At 39.6% G+C, this 20,105-nt stretch overlaps 1 protein-coding gene across 2 annotated transcripts in view; it reads left to right on the top strand.

Moving 5' to 3' along the window:
- Positions 1-20,105, top strand: part of arhgef39 (Rho guanine nucleotide exchange factor (GEF) 39) — a 40,297-nt gene that overhangs the window by 6,665 nt on the left and 13,527 nt on the right. For both annotated transcript variants that reach the window (XM_028398683.1, XM_028398677.1), the window contains exons 4-6: positions 5,632-5,752; positions 10,951-11,069; positions 17,562-17,632. In XM_028398683.1, the coding sequence (XP_028254484.1) occupies positions 5,632-5,752; positions 10,951-11,069; positions 17,562-17,632 (311 nt within the window). The remainder of the gene's footprint in view (positions 1-5,631; positions 5,753-10,950; positions 11,070-17,561; positions 17,633-20,105) is intronic.

Genomic DNA, 20,105 nt, shown 5'->3' with positions numbered 1-20,105 from the left:
GTCAGGTGACACTGGTCTTGTTTGAACTGTGCAATCTTGAGATCTGAGCAGGAAACATATAAATTAATTAATCACCATATCCACTGCAGAAAGCTTGTTACAGGATCTCCTAACCTCAGCTGACCATCTGTAATCCTTGTCCCTCTGACACAGCCATCTGAATGTTCATAGCAATATTAACCACAAGGTAGGCTATGTCTGATTACAGTTCTACTTCTATAGCATTTTTATTTTATTCTTATATATATATTCTTATTATATCTTCAGCTGTGGACATATCAATAAAATATCCAATGCTGCTGTAATTACCCATAAAATAAAAAAGTGGGAGGATTCTAATTTAGTAATGTATTCAGGGTATTCTTTTTATATTTTATTTAATCACCGGTATGAAATTGGCTACACTACATATGAGTTAACTGCTGCTGTTGAAATGATCATTTGCAATGAAACCATATCTGCTCGGTCTGAGGCGCAATAATTGAATTTAGAACATTTTTTAATAATGATTAGAATAGTAAATGAATGATTTACTTTTACTCCAAGGATCTGCAGAAATGTTACTAATTTGGAAGGTGTTTATTTGATGTTTCTGGCTTTAGTAACTCAACTCCAGAGTGAAACTGCAATAATAGACAGTAATACAAGGAAAGGAGACATAAACACATGAACATTGATATGTTGTGCTGTCCTTTCTGTTCATGAATGCATTCAGGAAGGATCCAATTATCTATGACAAACTAAAAATTAGCAACTTTAAATTGCTCTCAGCATATTCAGTGTGTCAACAACGGATATGAAAGAAAGGGGGGTCATAATGAGAATTTGAGCTAGATCAAAGGTGTAGTGATAAATATGGCATGGATCACCTCGTACAGTTCATTGAAAGCAGCAATTATTGCTGTTCCTCATTGTCTTTGTATAAGAAATAAGAATAAGAATTTTTTCCACTAAGTAATTCATTTAGCCAGGTCAAAGTCTTATTTGTAATAATGACTTGAACAAGAGAGCAGCAAGAACAAACGGCTAATGAAAACTGAACGCAATATCCAGTTCATATCCAATTACAGATCAAGTGAAATTTAGCAGAAATCACACTGACTAGGCTGTGCTAAAAATGTATTTCAGTTCCTCAGGTGAAGGTGTCTTTTGCTCAGTTGTTTGGTTGAGGTTGTATTCACCAAAGACGTCACGACTGCTTGGAATTAATGTAAATGAACGTGACACACACAGAATGCTAATGTTATCTACATCTTGCTGCTGATGGCCAGACAATTTAATTGCGGCGAAGAGTATAAAAATGTAATCTGTAATTTCATATTTATCATAATAGCCTCTGGCAAAGAGAGAGGGGGGAAAAAAGGAAACACAGTTTTTCCCGCCCTTTGCCCTCGTTAGAACCCTCTCGGCTGCTCCTGCATCTCCTGATTATGAACAGAGCCTACCTTGGCGCGCAACTTCATTAAAATCTATTTAAATCAACTTCAACTGCAAAGTGCTCCTTCTTACAGCATGTACGAACAGAAGTCTCTGGGAACATCATTAGAGGGTAAAATTGTGTATGTACATCCCTGTGTGTGTGTGTGTGGTACTTCTAAGTTTGGATAACAAGCTCCTTCACAAGTGTCAACACCCCCAACCAATTGCATCCATGTTACTGTAATGTGCCTGACAGGTTGAACGACTGCTTTGCCTTTTGCCTTGATCCACTTGTTTTGTTCCTGAGTTCAGCAGCCTTGTTCTCACTACAAAGTGGCCCAGGGTGCCCTGAAGGTAGACCTACTGTCTGGGTCCCAGTAAATATGTCACCCACAGGGAGAGGCCTTCAAACAACACTACAGAGCCTTGCCTGCTAAAACAGTCATTAGCTGGGAAGCGATCATCTGGACTTTGCTCAACCTCCGCACTTTCTCTAAACATGCACGCCTTTGCTGAAAATGACGCTTCAGATGTGGCTTTACTATGTAATGCACATATATGAGCTCCTTTTAATAGAGGCAGAGAAGCAGTGCACTCTCAGGCAGTAAATTGGTGTATGTACGTTGGAATTTAAAGTTAAAGTATCTACTGACTACCTAATATTTCTAAGGCTTCTTGCACCCCTGAGGCTGTTCAAAACTAAAGGGCTGACAAATAGCAGAATAAGCAGTTGACCCTGTCTGAATTGAAGAAAGTTCATTAAAAGCCATGGTGAAATATTTGTAATGCATATAAACCTAACTTTTACAACCACCTGCTTTCCTGCTAATGAAGAATTCTTTGCATCATAAATGAAATTCTCCCACCCAATTCACCAAACTTCATGCATGCCTTTAGAGTAAAAAGGAAAATAATTATACCAAAACTTAATGCAAAATGAAATGAACAGTTTTACTTTTATATTCTGGCTAATGAAATCTTTGCAGACAAATATATGTTTTCAGAAGGCTGAATAAAGCTCGTTAATATGCAGAGAATGAGGTTCGGACATTGTCCTCTGTGTCCGGTTAACACTTGCCGCTCGCAGTGGGTGGCTTTCTGTGCCAGATGCGCTGTCTATATATATATATATATATATATGTGTGTGTGTGTGTGTGTGTGTGTGTATGCAGAAAAAAAAGTATGCGACAGTAACGTCGGGTTTAAAATTAAGACTCACGCCCACTCACTGTGAATGTACCAGGCTATTACCTGCTGCATTTGCTCATTAGCTCATTACTCGGATGCAGTACTGTCTTAACGTATTGTTACCCATCCAGGAAGCTTCAAGCTGCACAGTACAGGGAACAGCTGTGACTGACGCCCACAGGCATGTGGTCGGACAGTAGTTTAGGTAGCATTTGCTTTACATTCATTGGCAGAGCATGCATTTTCAATATCAGGAAATCATGTTGTGGGAAGCTAAAATATTATAATGCAGCAGCAAATTTCATCATAGAAAACTTATCAGGCAAATAAGTTTGAAATTCATATATGATTAATATATATGAATTTTTGCAGCTCATCCCACTCATGCTATCCAGTCTATTATATAATAATTTGCTGAAACATTAGTGCAGTGTACCCACAATCTGGTCACTGCTTTACATCCACAACCACAACACCCATAGTTTGAACAGTATACAGTGGCAAGAAAAAGTATGTGAACCCTGAATTTCCCCGTTTTCTGCATTAATTGCTCATAAAATGTGATCCAATAGTTCTCTGTACTAGCAGACTTTTTTAACATATAAAATATATCAGGATTGAGCTTTTGGTGCTGATCTTGTCATCTAAGCTTCAAACAGTGCTTGGCAGACTGAAACTTTTGAGGGAAATGCAGTGGAAGTTTTTAGCAGACTCCAGTACGTGGATATAGAAGAGGGGAAAGGGAGCAGGCTTGTATTTATGCATTTATGTAAACAAACTGCTCCTTAGAAGCAACCATAACATCAACCCCAATATCTACTGAGACAGTTCCCAGCCATGTTTATTTTTTCCATCTACGTACCTCTGCATTCTTATACCCCGTTCACACTGGGGGAAAAATTTGGCTCAAGCAGGATTCGGGACGGCATGCTACTTCCGGTTAGCGATGTGCTACTTCCGGTTCGGGGCGTGACACGGGACAAAAAAACGCACGACGCGTGCGCACACGTGGTCCTACTGCAGCCTGAACGGACTCTGTATATTACAAGGCGCCACCTAGTGGTTTGGAGGACAGCAAACACACTGGATGAAGCCGGATTGAGTGCGGACACAAGTGTGTGCTAGCCAGATTTGAAAATAGGCGAACGCATCCAGCTTAAAGGCTGTCTGGGCTCAATCCTACTCTAGCTGGAATGACTTTCTCCAGTGTGAACGGGGCCTAATGGTAACAAGGCCTACCCGTTCACACTGGGGAAATAAATCTGGCTAAAGCGGGATTAGGGCCGCATCCAGATGTATCCAGATGGTTTTTTTTTGTGTGAACACCTCGAATCCGGCTGTATCCGGTTTGATTTCAATTAGGCTAGATCCGGATTGGCTCAAATGTGGCTCAGGTGTGAACGCAAATGTGGCTAGCAAATCTGGCTAGCGATGTGCTACTTCCGGTTCACAGGGTGCGGCACGGGACAAAAAAACGCATGACGCGTACACATGCGCACACACGGTCCTACCGCGGCCTTAATGGACTCGGTATATTATGAGGCGCCACCTAGTGGTTTGGAGGACCGCAAACAAGCCGGATTAAGCCGGATTGAGTGCGGACACTCTTGTGTGATAGCTAGATTTGAAAATAGGTCTAAGCTCCAGCTTAAAGACTATCCAGATACAATCCTACTCTAGCTGGAATGACTTTCTCCAGTGTGAACGGAAAAACAGACATAGAGCTTTCCCCCGCCCCCACCTCAACTCCCCACATCTCCATCAGGGGTAATGTGTGACATTTGAACACCTCACTGTCTCAGGCCATTGTTCCAACATACCTTAAGACATCAACCATCATCCCTGTGTGTCATAGTGTCATGTCTAAACGATTATCGGCCAGTCGCACTGACCCCAGTGTTGAAATCATCTCTATTTGTAGCCTATTTGCTTAACTGTAAACTGGTGAATACCTAAAGTACTGTATTTGAGATGACTTTGTAACCCCTTGCAGTCTTATGCAGCTCAACAAGGCTTCACTTACTTTTTCCACCAGCCCTCTGAACATGTATGGTAATAAAAATAAGGACAATATATATATTCTAATTTTTTGATTTTTTTTTGGTTGGCAGACTTGGTTTCCTAGTTTGTCTTTTAATCATTTTACACAAGTAATTACTTTTCCTTCATGTGCGATTTTAGGACAGTTTCAAACTGCATGTTTGGGACTATGCCACTGCTGAGGTGTTCAGCTTGTCTTCCCAGTAACAGCATCAAGCTGAGGTGCTGTCCAGGAAATATTTAACAGTGATTTAATTAATGGCAGATATTAATAAAACAAAAGCAACCTGATATTTAGATTCATGCCTGTTTTGACATAAGGCATCGACATAAACTGATCACCTAGTTTTACCCTAGCGCACACAGAGTTATTTTTTTTTCAATATTTCCCCCAGAGTGATCTTTTGATTTGATAAACATTCTTTGAACAAGATAAGAACTGTTTTTATTAGGCTAGCTCAGATTTATTAATTGTTGTGTGAATAGGTTCAATCAATCAACCTTTATTTATAAAGTGCCTTTACTACAACCGGTGATTGCCCAAAGCGCTTTACACATAAAATAAAATTAAAAGCAAAGTGCATAATTAAGAACAGTAACGAAACAATAAAACAGATAAAAGAATATCAGTAAGACACACTAAAAAATTAAAAACATAAAAAGGGATAAAAGTGTCACAGTGATGTATTAAAAGCCATCCTGAACAGGTAGGTCTTAAGTTGGGCCTTAAACAGTGGCAGGTCCGTGATTGTGCGTAGCTCAAAGGGAAGGCTATTCCAGAGTTTAGGACCTGCCGCTGCAAAAGAACGATCACCCCACTGTTTGTATCTGGACCGAGGGACCTGTTAAAATCTTGGATAAATAAGAAGGTGCAGGACCAGTTGTCATAGGTGGCCTTATATCTTTTTAAGACAGAGCTAATTCAAAGCATTTTGAATCTTTGAAATAAACCCATCTCTGTCAACATGTTCTTTTTGTTTGCAGATCTCTGTTGGTCCATTTGGAGAATGGCTACCTGGGCCGAGGCTTTGACCAGTTCTGTTTACATTTACACCACTACAAGACATATGTGGACAACATCTACAATGCCAGGAAATTACTTGGGGTAGGAGCAATGTTTTGTCATGGCTTTATGTAGTATTTCACCAGCTGTGTAATCCTTTTGTTACTGGACCTTTGTCAAGTTGTTGTAAGAGGCATGCTATACTAATGTGGGAACCAGTGATCACCTGCTCAGTGCCGTAATGAGAGTAAGTCTAATTGACTTTTAATGGAATTCTGCTCAATAATAAGATTCCAGCTGCAATGAAATTGCAATTATTACGTCTATGAAGAGTGCAGTTCATTATTTTACACATCTGGTTCACTTGTATCTTATTACACACATGTAGATGAAGATTCTCATTCATCCAAGTCATTCAGTTCAAAAGCTTGAAGCAGGGCAATTGGTCTTGTAGAATTTTGCTGCTTGGTGGTGGACTCGGACATCTTTTAGCCTCATGCAATGCAGCACTAACATCCACCCCCAAGAAGTTTTACCTCAAGTCACACTTGTCCAGTAAGAACAAAGGGTTCTTAACCAGTCTCACCACCACAACTTCCCTGTAGTCTCATAGTCGTTAGCCTGTCATTAGACACGCCTGAGCTTCAACAGACAGTCAGAATAACAAACACAGGTAAGTATGGAGACATTTTGAGCTTTAGTCATGTAAAAACAGTAGGGATGCACCGATGCATCGGCTAAGCATCGGTATCGGCCGATGTTTGCCCCGTTAACTGCCATCGGCCATCGGCAAATAAAGATGACAATTGCCGATGGCAGTGGCCGATGTTTATACGTTACTTTACATGTCGCATGAACGCTGTGCTCATGAGAAACTCCGTTTTCTCCTCATTTTTGGGAGATGTATCTCTGCCGAGACGGAAGGTGGCGCCCGCGCACTTTCCCCCGTAGAGTAATAGAAGATGGCGGTCGTGTGGCAATACTTTACAGTTTCGGAGAAAGATGCGCGTTATGCGGTTTGCAATACGTGTTCTATTGAGATTTCAAGAGGGGGGACGGTAAGAAAGTCATTTAACACAACAAATCTCATTGGACATTTGAAAAACAGACACGAGGAGGTGTACAGGGATTACCTGCAAGCTGACCAAAAACGGAAAAATGAAGCCGCCAAGAAAGCACAACCCACCGCCAGCAAGACTCAGACTTTAATTGACACAGCATTTGGGAAAGCCAAACAGTTGCCTCCAGACAGCGCCAAAGCAAAACAAATAACAAACAAGGTGATGGAGTTCATCGCTTTAGATGACCAGCCTTTCTCTGTAGTGGAGGACATGGGATTTCGGGGTCTGATGAAGTTTATGGAGCCACGCTACGTGCTACCTAGCCGACGTCACTTTGCAGAGGTCTGTCTCCCCGAAATCCACAACATTGTGGCCACACACATTCATGAACTACTGGCTCGTGACATCGCTGCGATCAGTTTTACCACTGATATATGGAGTTCCGATGTAAGCCCTGTGAGCATGCTTAGCCTCACGGCACAGTGGATTGACAAGGACTTCAACTTGATAAAGGCAGTGTTACACTCCCAGGAGTTTAAAGGTACCCACTCAGCATCTGCCATCTCGGAAGCATTTGAGAAAATGTTCCAGACGTGGAAAATCGACAAAACCAGAGTGCATGCTGTCGTAAGAGATAATGCTAGGAATATGACGAAAGCTATGACGGACAGTGGTCTGGCTAGTTTTGGCTGCATGGCACACACTCTGCAACTGGCAATTCATGACGGTGTTTTTAGCCAGCGCAGCATCACAGATGTCGTGGCTATTTGCCGAAAAATTGTAGGCCATTTTAAACACTCACCCCTCGCCTATTCCCGTCTTCAGGCTGTGCAGATCCAGTTGGGAATGAAACCAAAAAGGCTCCAGCAAGATGTTTCCACTCGTTGGAACAGTACCTTTTATATGATGGAGAGCCTGCTGGAACAAAAGCGCGCACTTGCTACATATGCCTCAGACTACGACCTCCCGGCCACTCTCAGTGCGCATCAGTGGCAATTAATTGAAAACTTTATAACACTCCTCTCCCCGTTTGAACAATTGACAAGAGAAGTTAGCTCATCAGAGGCATCAGCTGCCGATGTTATCCCCTCTGTGACCGCCCTGAGACGTCTTCTGAGTAAGCAGGCTGACACAGACCACGGCGTTAAAACAACAAAGGCCTCATTATTAGATGCTGTAAATAAACGCTTCGATCAAATCGAGAATGATCCAATGTTCTGCATTGCTACCTTATTGGATCCCAGATACAAGGATCGTTACTTTGATGAGGACGTTAAACAACGCGCACGAGCAATACTTGACGCGCACCTGTTGCCTGCTGCCGGTGCCGAGGATGGCACACGCGATGGAGAGAGCGCATATCACCCACAGCTCAAGAGGCAACGAGCCGACGGAGGGTCATCCCTGCATGATATGTTTGAGGAGATTCTGGAGGAAAACGGACCAGAGAGGCCAAGTACTTCTGTATCCCAACAACTGGATATTTTCTTGGCAGAGACCCCTATTCCCAGAAGCGAGACTGCACTCGGCTATTGGAGAAATAACCACCTGCGCTTTCCAGAAGTGGCACAAATGGCACGCAAATACCTTTGTGCGCCATGCACCAGCACGGAGAGTGAGCGGTTATTCAGCTCTGTGTCTCATGTCTTGGATGAAAAGAGAAATAGACTTTGCTGCAAAAAGGCAGAGATGCTTATCTTTGTAAAGAAAAACATGCATCTTACTAAAAAGTAGGCGAGAGACACAGCAGGTGACTTATGTATCATTAACGTTCAGAAAAGGAAGTCCGCTGTATGGGACTGTTTTTTTTGTTTTATAAAGATGCCCCACGTTCCAGCCTGTGAGTTCTGAAACACTGTAATGTTTTAATATGAGTATTATGAGTACATAAGTACACAAGGTGAAAGGTAGCCCTATTTATGTTTGTATTTTGTATTGTATGAAGAACATAATTTATTTTATTTCCCACTTATTTTTTTGTATTTTTATTCATACTTGATGTGTTTTTATTTTTTGCAAAAATATTTTTATTGGGCCATAAAAAATCTTCTTATTGAATAAGTTTTTGTTTATCAGGCTAAAACCATATTTTGTTTTGCAATTCAAGTACAATTTATTAATTGATTAGGTAGCAGTCCAAGAAAAAAAAAAAAGAGGGTTTTTGAAAGTAATTTTTAAGAAAAGAATTTACATGTGAATCTTAAATGTCAATTAAAAGGTGACATTAAAGGTTGTGTCATAAATTTGTCTGAATTTGTGCTCATTCAAGGATAGTATGATGAAGAGTTGAAAGACTTGTATGTTTCTGTGCACAGAAGAAGGAATAAATAACAAAAAGAAAAAACATCGGCATCGGCCAAGTTATTATGTTAAACATCGGTATCGGTATCGGCCCAGAATTTCACAATCGGTGCATCCCTAAAAAACAGTTTGTGGAGGCAATGCTAGCTTGGACTAGGGTATGCACGTATAAATATTAGTATCAGATATTGACTAAATAGCAAATTAGGTCTAATTTTCTTTTGGCCTATCTATTCACCTCAGTTCTGTCTTTTGCAAAGTGTCCTATGTCATGTAGGCATGGGGTGGTTCAGGAAAAAAATCAGAACAGTTCAGTCCACGTGTCTCAGTTCGGGGCGTGTTTTTGGTTCGGTTCAGGACATTTAATGCAGGGAGGCATTACTGGGACAGCCAATAGCTACTTGTCTTACTGAGGAGCTGGCAACACTGGAGCATCTCTCTGAATCACTAACACAAGTGGTGACAGAATTAAACTTCAGAGGACTGATTCTTAAATGTGGTAAATGTTGGATAGGGCTAAATATTTTATGCTGAACTATTCTAGAGTGTTAAAAAAGTAGAAAAACCTCAACAATGTAAACTGAACTGAACCGAAAAACGTGACATCAAAACCGTGATACAAACCGAACCGCGGAATCCACTTTTTGTTCTTATGCAGACAAAACAGCAGAGCTAGCTTTTTATCCTTAATCAATAAATCTAATCGTAAGGTATTTTATGACGCTAACTACTCTCTGCTTAATTCCTCTCACACTGTCGCCATCATTTTACTGACTCCTCACCTAACAACTGACAGTCTCTAGCTGCCACAGGCATAACAAGCAGCCGTATGTGAGCCGTGCACACTCTATCTGAAGTCAAGTGGCATACAGTCATATTTTTAAAGCTGTGAAACATGGATGAGATCTCTGCGGGTCTATTTAAATAGAGCTGCAATGTTTATTTTGACAATTGACATGAATGACAAGATAAAGCTTTTTGTCATGCAAATGTTGACACATACTCATTCTGACATGATTTGAAAACCCATATTTAATGACGATGTTTCCCTCTACCTCCCCATAACACAAGTGGAAAATGAGGGATTTATGCCCATCATAAATTCCATATGCATTAGATGTGTCAAACCTATGTGAGTTTTTCTATGGTAGATGCTGATCTTTAGGAATCAGGGCAACCAATGGCCAATACAAAAGTATAATACTTTAATAATAATTGATGCACTGCTTACCTCAAATAAAGGTACTTATATACACTTTTATACCTACTCAAAGGCACTCAAAGTGCTTTACACTTCTCATTTACCGTTTCGCACACACAAGCACACTCTCATTTACACACCAATGGTACAACCGTTGGGAGCAACACAGGGTTCGATGCCTCTGGGTTCTCAGGGTTCAATGCCGATGTGCCCAAAGACACATTGGCATGCATTGGCATAATCACAATCAAAATTTTGTCTTCCCACAGTTAAATGAACATGATCAGCTAATAATAAAATGTGCGCTCCCCTGAAATGCAAAGCAAAAGCAAATCAAACGCTTCCTTACCCACTGCCCGACCACTCGCCTCTCTGTGCCAGTCAAAGTTATTCCCTGCACTGAGCAGTTTGCACTTTCCTGGATGTTGTCTGGATGAGTAACCATACATTGAAAGACGGTGATGGTGTCCAGTTTATGATCAATAAAGGCCTGTTATATATATTAATGTGAAACGGATATTATTCCTAACAAGTCCTCCTCTTCTCCTGTACTCCTGCTGCATGCCTCCGCTCACTAGAAGGACCAGGAATATACAACAAGTGTGAAAGCAGAGTCAGGAAGTTTTCTTATGGAGTGATCAAAAACAAATTAGAACACATAGCTAAATCCTATTAATGCATAAACTAAATATCCATTCATTCATTTTTAATTAAATCTGTCTCATGTGTTGTTTCAGATCCAGTTGAAGAAAAACAAGGCATTTAGACGTTTCAAGAAATTACAGGAAGGCCGGACAGAGTTCAACAACCATAACCTAGAGGAATTACTTCAACTCCCCGCTCAGCGAATTGATCAGTAAGACTTTTTTGTTGTTGTTTAAAATAAAAGCCCATATATTGTTTCGCTTTTTCTCTATTTCTCTTTTTAACTTCTTACTGTTTGCTTGTTGTGTTTGGTGCTAACAGTCTACAGTAGTGTGTACTGGAGTGTCAAAACTGCAGTCCCTTAAATTACCTCTGGGGGCAGGTTTAAACAGTGTTTTATAATAAAGCCTAAAGTTGTCCAGGATTACAAGCATGACCAAGGCTGTAGCCCTACTTCAAGCTTCCTTTTTACGTACCTTAGCTCCAACCACGCTTCACCACTTTGTGGATTTTTAGATTAAATTAGGTGGTGTTAGGTGCTGTTAAAAGCCAGAGTCTCCACACAGACCTTCACCACCACTCTTTAGGAAACATGTAGGTAACATCACCAAAGGTTCATTCATCTTTATTTACAAACTCCTTTTAGTCAGAGGTGAAATGCTACATTTGTGCTTTCAAAGGACACGCTGGTGTGCCGGGTGTCAGTTGTTTACAGTCTCATGGCCCAGCTCAGAGGCACAGCTCAGCAGTGAGGTTGGTTAACGGTGCAACAGTGCCACATGGAACAGGATATTTAGCCACAGAAAGTCATGAGTTTCTTTGCTTGTTGACCGCTAGGACTGCTGTGGTCACAATCATTTTAACAACTTTGCAGATTAAAACAATACAATACAAACATGGTGGCAATGAACAACACAATGTAAGGTCAACCAAAATCATTTAGTGAAACTGTTGGGTAGAAGTGGGTAATGGACATACTGAGAAAGTTGAGGAAGAGAGAGGCTAACAGTATAATATTCATCAACGTTTTTTGTTCATTTTCAGCTTTGCACACATTTCATTGTTTTTCCACCAACTTGATTATTATTATCACCACATGCGATGCATAGATCCTCAGGGAATTCACAGGACATAAGGACTACATCATAGATTACTTGTGCTTCTGATTGATTGTAATTGTCAGATAAACCATATTTCCGGTACATCATCTGTTTGTAATTAGCATTCTCTGTTTAAAATAAACACTGCTCTTCCACCACTGAGAGCATTGTTGTAGGTGGGTCACAGATTTCATGCTTAAGTTCTTTAGTTGTTTTCCTCTCTGGAGTCATCCACCACACTGCACAATGTATAGTCTCTGTGACAGATGTAATTATTATTATTTGATGATGATGTACTCAGGCTGTCCAGAAACTGTCAAAATCTCTTTTGTTAAGCAGCAGCTTTTGTTGGCTGTAATTTCATGGAGTCTTGATCTTGCTTGTTAATTAGTGGAACAAGAGGAGAAATGGGCTGAAACATGCTTTCCAAAGCATCAGATATCATGACACTAGTTTATCAAGCTGCTAGCTTGTATCTTAATTAGGCCCTTATCTTCTCATCTCTCCAGATGTACCGTCAAGCACATTCATCCATCATACAAGAGAGAAGTTTCCAGTGAAATGAGCCTTCACCTTAAGATCTGAGACACTTTAGTTTTCATCTGATTTATGTCTGCTTTTTCTTCTAGACAAAAGAAATCCATTTTCTTTACATCAATTTTGTTCTAATCCAAACAGTTTTGCAGGATTTTTCACTCCTGGTAGTGTTTACTGCAATATAAAGTCCTGCACCTCTGTGGAAACAGCACAATCATGGCTAGAAGTGGAAACTGCAATCATAATGTGCAAGATGTTTCCAAGTGCTCACAGGTTGTTACCCTTCGTACTGCCTCAAAGTAGTTTATTTCACTCTACTCTGCTCTAAGTATACTGTCTGCAGATATCAGGAGAAAAATAAAATTAAAAACAATTATCATTGTTTTATGCATGAAGTAGCGAAACAATTCAATTTTTGAATGTATGGCATGAATGAAAGTTCTTTTTATCAACTGGTTAAGAGACCCAGGTAGATATTTAAATGATAGATAAATCTAAATAATTTAAAATGTTAGATTAATTAAAAAATTTTTAGTAGTAGTCATACAAAATTTAAATGAACTATCGATCAATCACAGATTAATTAAAAAATAATTAGTGCTCATAGCCCTGGTTTCCAGCTGTGGATACATCAGCAGAGAGTAGGTAATAACTGTAGGATATGTAGAAGGAGAGAATGGCATGTTGGGAAAGAGCCTGTGAGGGTAGAAGAACAAGTATTATTTAATAATTCATTCATGAATGTGTGGGTGTACTTTCTTTTATATACACACACACACACACTTACCTGGACTCACACCCTCTGTCCCTGTGAGCGACTGTGACAAATAGAATGTAACTCTGTGGTAAACACTGCAGAGCACGTTGTGAAAACACATTTGGGTGTATTTGTCTGTGTCACTGAACATGTCCTTTACCAGTATTATGAAATCTTTAGGAAACAATTGAGTAGCCTTGTTTTCTCATTTGTATTGTGTCCACAGTCAGGCTCATTCTGTCCCAGTCAGCCCTCTCTTGCCTTTTTCTCTACTCTTTCCATCATCATCATTGATTTGTCAGCCAGTCTTGGGGTGGGAGTGGTGGGGGGGAGTGAACTCATGCGACTCGAGGGAAATGTGTAATTGTTTGATGATTTTCAGTGGCAGGTCTAGATAATCATCCATGTCTGCAGCCTTACTTGCTGCAGCCATGGTTCTGTGGATGTGAAAAGCAGAATATTGTTGTCACTTATCACCATTCAAAGATGATAGATGGCAAGCAGGCTCTGGAGTGTGGCTACTTATGTTGCTGCTGGGGGGAGGAATCAAATCATTGCCTTTATTAAGTGGCATTCACTAGAGCTGGCTGAAGCAGTCATCAGCGTCCTCCCCACTGAAATCACCATTATGACAGTGATGGGGTCTCGAGTTGATTGTGGCATTGCTCTCTCTCTCTCTCTGCATTGGTTGTGTTTGTTCGATAATAGAGTTGCAGCACTCAGAGAAGGCCGCATTTGGTGGCCTTGGGATATATCTGCTCTAAGCCATGCGCCATTTAAATATAACAAGGGAATGGCCCAGTGGTCGGCTCGTTGTAGAAAACAAGCCTGCTCTATGTAAAGGCTGTGCAGCTCTAGAGGTTCAGGGTCATTGTCATGCTTGATAGGCATTGAGAAGCCTGGAGCAGTGTGCTATATGAACCATGGTGAATTTTTTTCCCCCTCTCTCTCTCTCTCTGTTGTCAAGATATTATTTCAGATTGGCTTTTTTATGTACTTAGTTCCATCATCTCCAACAGCAGCAAGGTTCTAACCACAAGGTCAAGTTCTGATTAAATTTGTAAAAGAATTCTAAAGGATAAGAGACTCTCTGAAGTGGTGGCTGTGCAGGTATCAAGTTGTGATTCAGTTAATAATTTGCTGTATATTGTTGAACCTGTAGTTCATAAGAAAGTTTAAGGTGAGCATAGCAATTAAACAAAGTGCATAAGTTCTGGTTTGAGTCGTCGGGTAATTTTCTGCACCATGAATGTAAAGAGACACTTAAGTTGAGAAGTCAACTTCAATATTCACATTATTCAATATAATCTCTTGATAATCAACAGACCTGTACAAACTTACTTGAGAGTGTAGAACCCTGTGTTTTCAACAAGTAGTAACCTCTGGGGCTGAGATATGAAGCCTATATAGAAGTGTTATAGTTCATCCTGCAGTCAAACAAGTCAATCCCTATAGACTTCCTTTTGTTGTAACAACTGTGTACTCATTCATTTTAGTTATATGAGGACTTGGAGTGACAGGTAGGTGCTGCCTGCTGCTGGACTGCCTGCCTGTCTTAGCTCCATTTGCGCTCCACCTCTGTGGTTACAAATTTAGATCCTGATCCGAGTCTTTTTAAATAGTCAATCTGATCGGCCATTGTCGTAGAATGACGGCCACGGGCAGTCTGTCAGTCACAAATTTTAACATATCGCCCAACCCTAGCCTTTTGTGACAGTGTTCATTCATAAAGCTGCAGCCTAAAAATGCCGTAGGTCATTGATGCTAGTAATTACCCAGAACCCCATGCTATGTTCTTTAACCCATGCTGTATCCTCTTGTCTCTTAATTACAAATTTGAATCACAATGCATGTATAGGAGGCAAAGTAATTATACAGATATTTCTTCCATCTCTTTTTACTTACTGATGTGTGCCGATGCCCAAATGACCTCACACACCGGCTCGGGGAGAGAGCCTACATATCATCTGCATATTACAAAGGCATTAGCAACAGCAGGTACATCACTACACCCGCTCATGATTTCTAAAGTGGCATTCCTCATTAGAATATCTGAACTGCTAGGAATATGGTTCAGATTACTTTTATTGTCTCATTATTTTTTTCTTTGCGTTGCTACTAATGAGCGGACAGGGTAGCTAAACGAGAGCGTTCCATTTACATTATTTGAAATGTGCCGTAGTAATGCTCATTAGAGTGTTCCCTTTTTGTTACACAGTTACTTTAATTAGATTTCAGCTCTACTCCTTAATTTAAGAATGAGGGCATCCATTGCTAATAATGCCTGTAAAGTATTTGTTATTACAAGATGAGACAAGAAGAAGTGAAATTATTTCTCTATTTAAGTGTCTCTTAATTGAAAGCGGCTTAACTGGAGCTTGTTGGGTGTTCATTTTATTTCCAATGTGTTATTGACTACATGAACATTACTCAGCCCTCTTCCTCCTAATCCATCCTACAAACCCACCACAGTGCTAACTTTCTGTTCTGTAGTTATGCTCCTATAAATTCATGGCAGGGCAAGATACAAAAATTCAAGTTTTCTTTCCTACTTCATGGTCTCTTCTGAGGAGATGTTCAGTTAGCATGGCAGAAATGTTCTCATATAAGCAAAGCCTGGCTCCACTGAAAGCCATCACACAGTGATGGCACCTAAATCTCAGCTCACAACTCTGTCACTTGACACTGTTACATTTGTTTTGCTATATTATGAATATTCGGTAAATTAGCTACCAAAGAATGTAAAAGTAAAAAATCACTAGTTTACCATGAATAACATAAAAATCAGTCTTTCCTCTTGTGAATTTGCAATGAATGTCATATTTGAGAGAATTAAATGCTTGGTTCTGATCAACATGTCTGTGTTTATTCAAGACTAAAAATATTAGGATTTGTTTGTGGAGGACTTTTTTGTGGGTAGAATGTGGCAACGGTCGTTTAGCACACAATGCATTTTCTTCCATGTGGCTGGTCATTGGTGATAACGCACAGGGCAGCTATCTTGAAAATGATGTCTACATAGGTTGGACTAAACCGTCTGTAATTTTGTTTCCCTTTATTAGAATGAAATGAAACTTGGCAGAGATAATGTCCACATGCTTAGCTACAGCTTGATATATTGGTGCTGCAACTGCATCATTTCAAAAAGATATTCATTGTAAATGTGTAAATTTTCAACAGACAAGGAAAAAAGTTGTTCATACACAGAGGCATACAAACTAATACTTACACATCTGAGCAAAGGTGTTCCCTTTATTATGACATCTATATTATTCAAATACATCTTGTGGTTGCTGAGATATACTCTATTCATCATGGACATGTCATTTTCAAGCTGAGGCCTTAAAAATAGGTTTGGGTGGAATGGGTTAACTGGCTCTATTTTGGAGCTGCATTAATAAAAGTGCATGACCCCTTCATGATGTCACCCATATGTTTCTTAAGAGAGGTTCTGAAGCTGCAGCAGAATTTTTCAGTTAATCCATATATACATCCAAGGAGACTGAAAGTTGAAGTGTAGCAGAGGTTGGGTTAACCCTTCACTGGCTGCTTTTGGCATTTCTGCAGCTATAAGCATCTCAATGAAACACCTTAGTGATCACCCTACACAAACACTATCACACTTGACTGCTGTCACTCCTACCTCATACCTCTCACGCCACTAAATGGTCCAGTAACAATGATGTGCCATCTCCAAGCATCACTAATGGCCTCTTTTAGTGGCACCAGTGTGTCGCTAAAAGAACCCCAGACTAAGCAAAGGGAGGGCTGCAAAAGCAGAGACAGACATAGTGGAAATCAATGTCAACTGTCAATGCACTTCAAGGTCACATCATCTTAGTTAAAAGGATAAAGATTTTGGAGGAAGCTGACGCTCTCGACAGCTGTTGGCAGTGTTTCAGTTTCCATCATTTACAACAAATTGATTGCACTTCCGAACTGTTTTCCCCGTTCATTTAGACCAAATATATAAATATATTTAACATAAATATGAGTGACTGCTAGAACAGTGGGTAATTCCTCTGTACTTTTCTGTTAATAATAATAATAATAATAATAATAAAATGTATTGTGTAGGTTTTTGTTTGTGTTGTGTGTTTGTGTCTGAATCCAGTTTGCCTTTGCAAGACAAAGGATGTAGTGTTCCAACACTGGTTGCAGCTCTACGTGACATTAACTCTTGGCAGAGACTCATTCTGTATCACTGTTTTTCTAGTGTTGTTCCAGTTAACAGCTATCCTTTTTCTGAGTAATATTTTTTCAGACAGTGAAAGCAGAGTGACTTTATTTATTTCTCATTTTCCCACAGGTATAAGCACTTCCTACAAGACCTGACTGCCAACACAAGTCCAGAAAACCCAGAGTTTGAGCAGCTTTCAAGTAAGTGTCTTTTCCAATCATGCTGCTGCCTCTGTAATCATTTTTCGCTGCATTTCAGGGACAGTTTCTGAAGATTAACCCCGAGTGCTTTCATTGCAGAGCAGGGTGTCCACATTTGCAGGTGTAAAGATGAGGTTTATGTTGTCATGTTTTTCTCCCTCACTGTCAGTGTTGTAAGGGTTTGTTCGTTTCGATTTGTCAAAGCAGACACCTAACAACAAGTGATGTGTTGTGCGATGATGTCCCTTTTAATCAGACATCAGACGTAAGAAGGTTGTGGTGCACTCACAGTAAACCTAATCTTAAATGCATGTGACAAGGAACACAGGAGAATTAATTAGTGCTGTATAATTATAATATGTATGGCATGTCCTCCATCAGCAGGAAAAAAATAAAATAAACAAAAACAACCTGCAACAACTTGCATCACAAGCAGACTCTGTCGAATTAATAAACAGCACTCATTATTTTAATTTGAGAAACAAAGGAAGAAGCTCTCTTTCCGTTTTATTGCTCATTTGTTGTTATTGTCACAACAGCATTTGGCTAGCAGAGAAATTAAAGCAGAGCTTCAGTATGTATGTAAGCTGGAGTTTGATGTGGATTTTGACATAATTAATTAGGAGCGGACCAGAAGACATTTAAGTGGGAGCTAAATTAATAAATAAAATCTTCAACATCAACAGGAATTCCGATAATGACTAATTTAAATCGTCAAACATACAGCAAATCTGACCGGAATGCGAATGTACACAAGGAATTATTTATGTGTATCAATTAAAATCTTATTGCTGTGTGCTGCCTTTGCTTACAAATTAAAACAGCCTCTGATGCTAAGATAAAGGTACATATCTGCTCCAAGCATTGCTTCTTCCTCTTCTCATTAGAGATCTTTTTTTAAAACTGCTGCTTTTTATCTGTGTGTGCGTATGTGTGTGTGTTTGTGTGTGCGTGGGTGCAAAAACATCCTATAGCCAGCCTGGTTGTATTGTAAAGGGAATTGTTTAAAAAAGAAATTCCAGACAAATCATACTGTATCTGATTAGACAAACTAGCAGATAGAATCACAAGAGGCTTTGTTGTTTGTGTTTTCTCTTGTTGTGCCACTTGTTGTGTCATTTTGCACCCCCCCCCCTTAAGCTTCCAGTTTTCCTAGATTGTACTCAAATGTCTGACTCTGCTGTACTAACCCTAACCAAACCTGACCTGACTAGAAACAAATCTACATCTCTCAGAGATTTAACAGTAAAAGTTAACAGTCCTTGTTCCATGGTCAAACACTATTTAAGCAGAGAATAAATGGAATAAAGAGCTGTAAGAAGTGGAAGATGTCATCAGAATGTCTAATGGGTTAGATGCATTATTAATGCCTCAGCCAGAGCTCAGCCTAAGAATACTGTAATTAGACGTTGTTGTTTTTCTAAAGCAGACAATGGAATATATTCCAAACATGTACAACAAAGGAAAAAGTCTACACGGATGCCTTGTTTGGTTTACATTGTAATTGTTGTGAAGTTAAGCGAGCCAATTAGGCCGTGCTTATTTTAGTGTAGACAAGTTGCCCTGAGGATCAAGTTCATCCTGTGAGTTTCATTGCTCAGAACAAAAGCAGGAAAAGTTGAGCTTGAAATTACAATCCATCTGATGTTGTTATTTTGGACGCGTTAATGATGTAGTTCTAAATGTTTACAGCAATTATTGTGGCTGGCACGCAGTAATTGGATGCTTCTTTCTATTTTGACTATTTGCCTATTTGTTCTGGGGCAAAGATTTTTAAAGCTTTGTTCACAAAAGTGAGAAAGGTAGTTTGGAAAAGGTTTTTTTTTTATTTTTTTTCCCCTCGCAGATACAGTAATCACTGGATAATACAGTGAGCAGAATGACAGGACTATGAATTCACAGGGTTCAGGTTTGACTGAAAGAATAGCACTGGGTTTTTGCATGTGGTCTATTTTAAGGTTAAAAAACACTAACCTCTTTTGATGTGACAAAGTTTTTGTTAATGGTAAAGTTGGCAACATATTTGTTATATTTTTGTTTATGATGATATTGGGAGTTCAATGAATTGTACCTATGTGTACACATCATTTACATACACAAGTAATCTGAAATCCAAAAAGAAGATTAACAATTTAGCTTTATTGAGAGAAAATCAAAACATTGTGAGTGTCTTTTATGACTGGTTGAATGTTTTACCAAAATATATGTAGTATTTAATCTGGGAGGGACCGAGGTAGTGTCCTAGACTAAGACTTTGACCTCTTTTTTGAAACCACAACATAACATTTTGTTTTATTATTTAATACATTTGGAAAATGGATGGAAAAAATAAGTCGTTATTATCAAGTTGTATTTCCATTTCTTCCTTTGAAAGTGTTCTGGTTATTATCACTTCAGAGGATCCACCTTGCCTGGTTTCACACATTAACAACCTTATGTGCACTCACAGGTCCCATGAATTTTCAGTAATGAT

This window comes from Parambassis ranga, chromosome 2 (genome assembly GCF_900634625.1).
Source record: "Parambassis ranga chromosome 2, fParRan2.1, whole genome shotgun sequence".
Lineage (NCBI taxonomy): Eukaryota > Metazoa > Chordata > Actinopteri > Ambassidae > Parambassis > Parambassis ranga.
The sequence above is the reverse complement of the archived record's forward strand: the minus strand, read 5'-3'. Positions and strand labels throughout refer to the sequence as shown.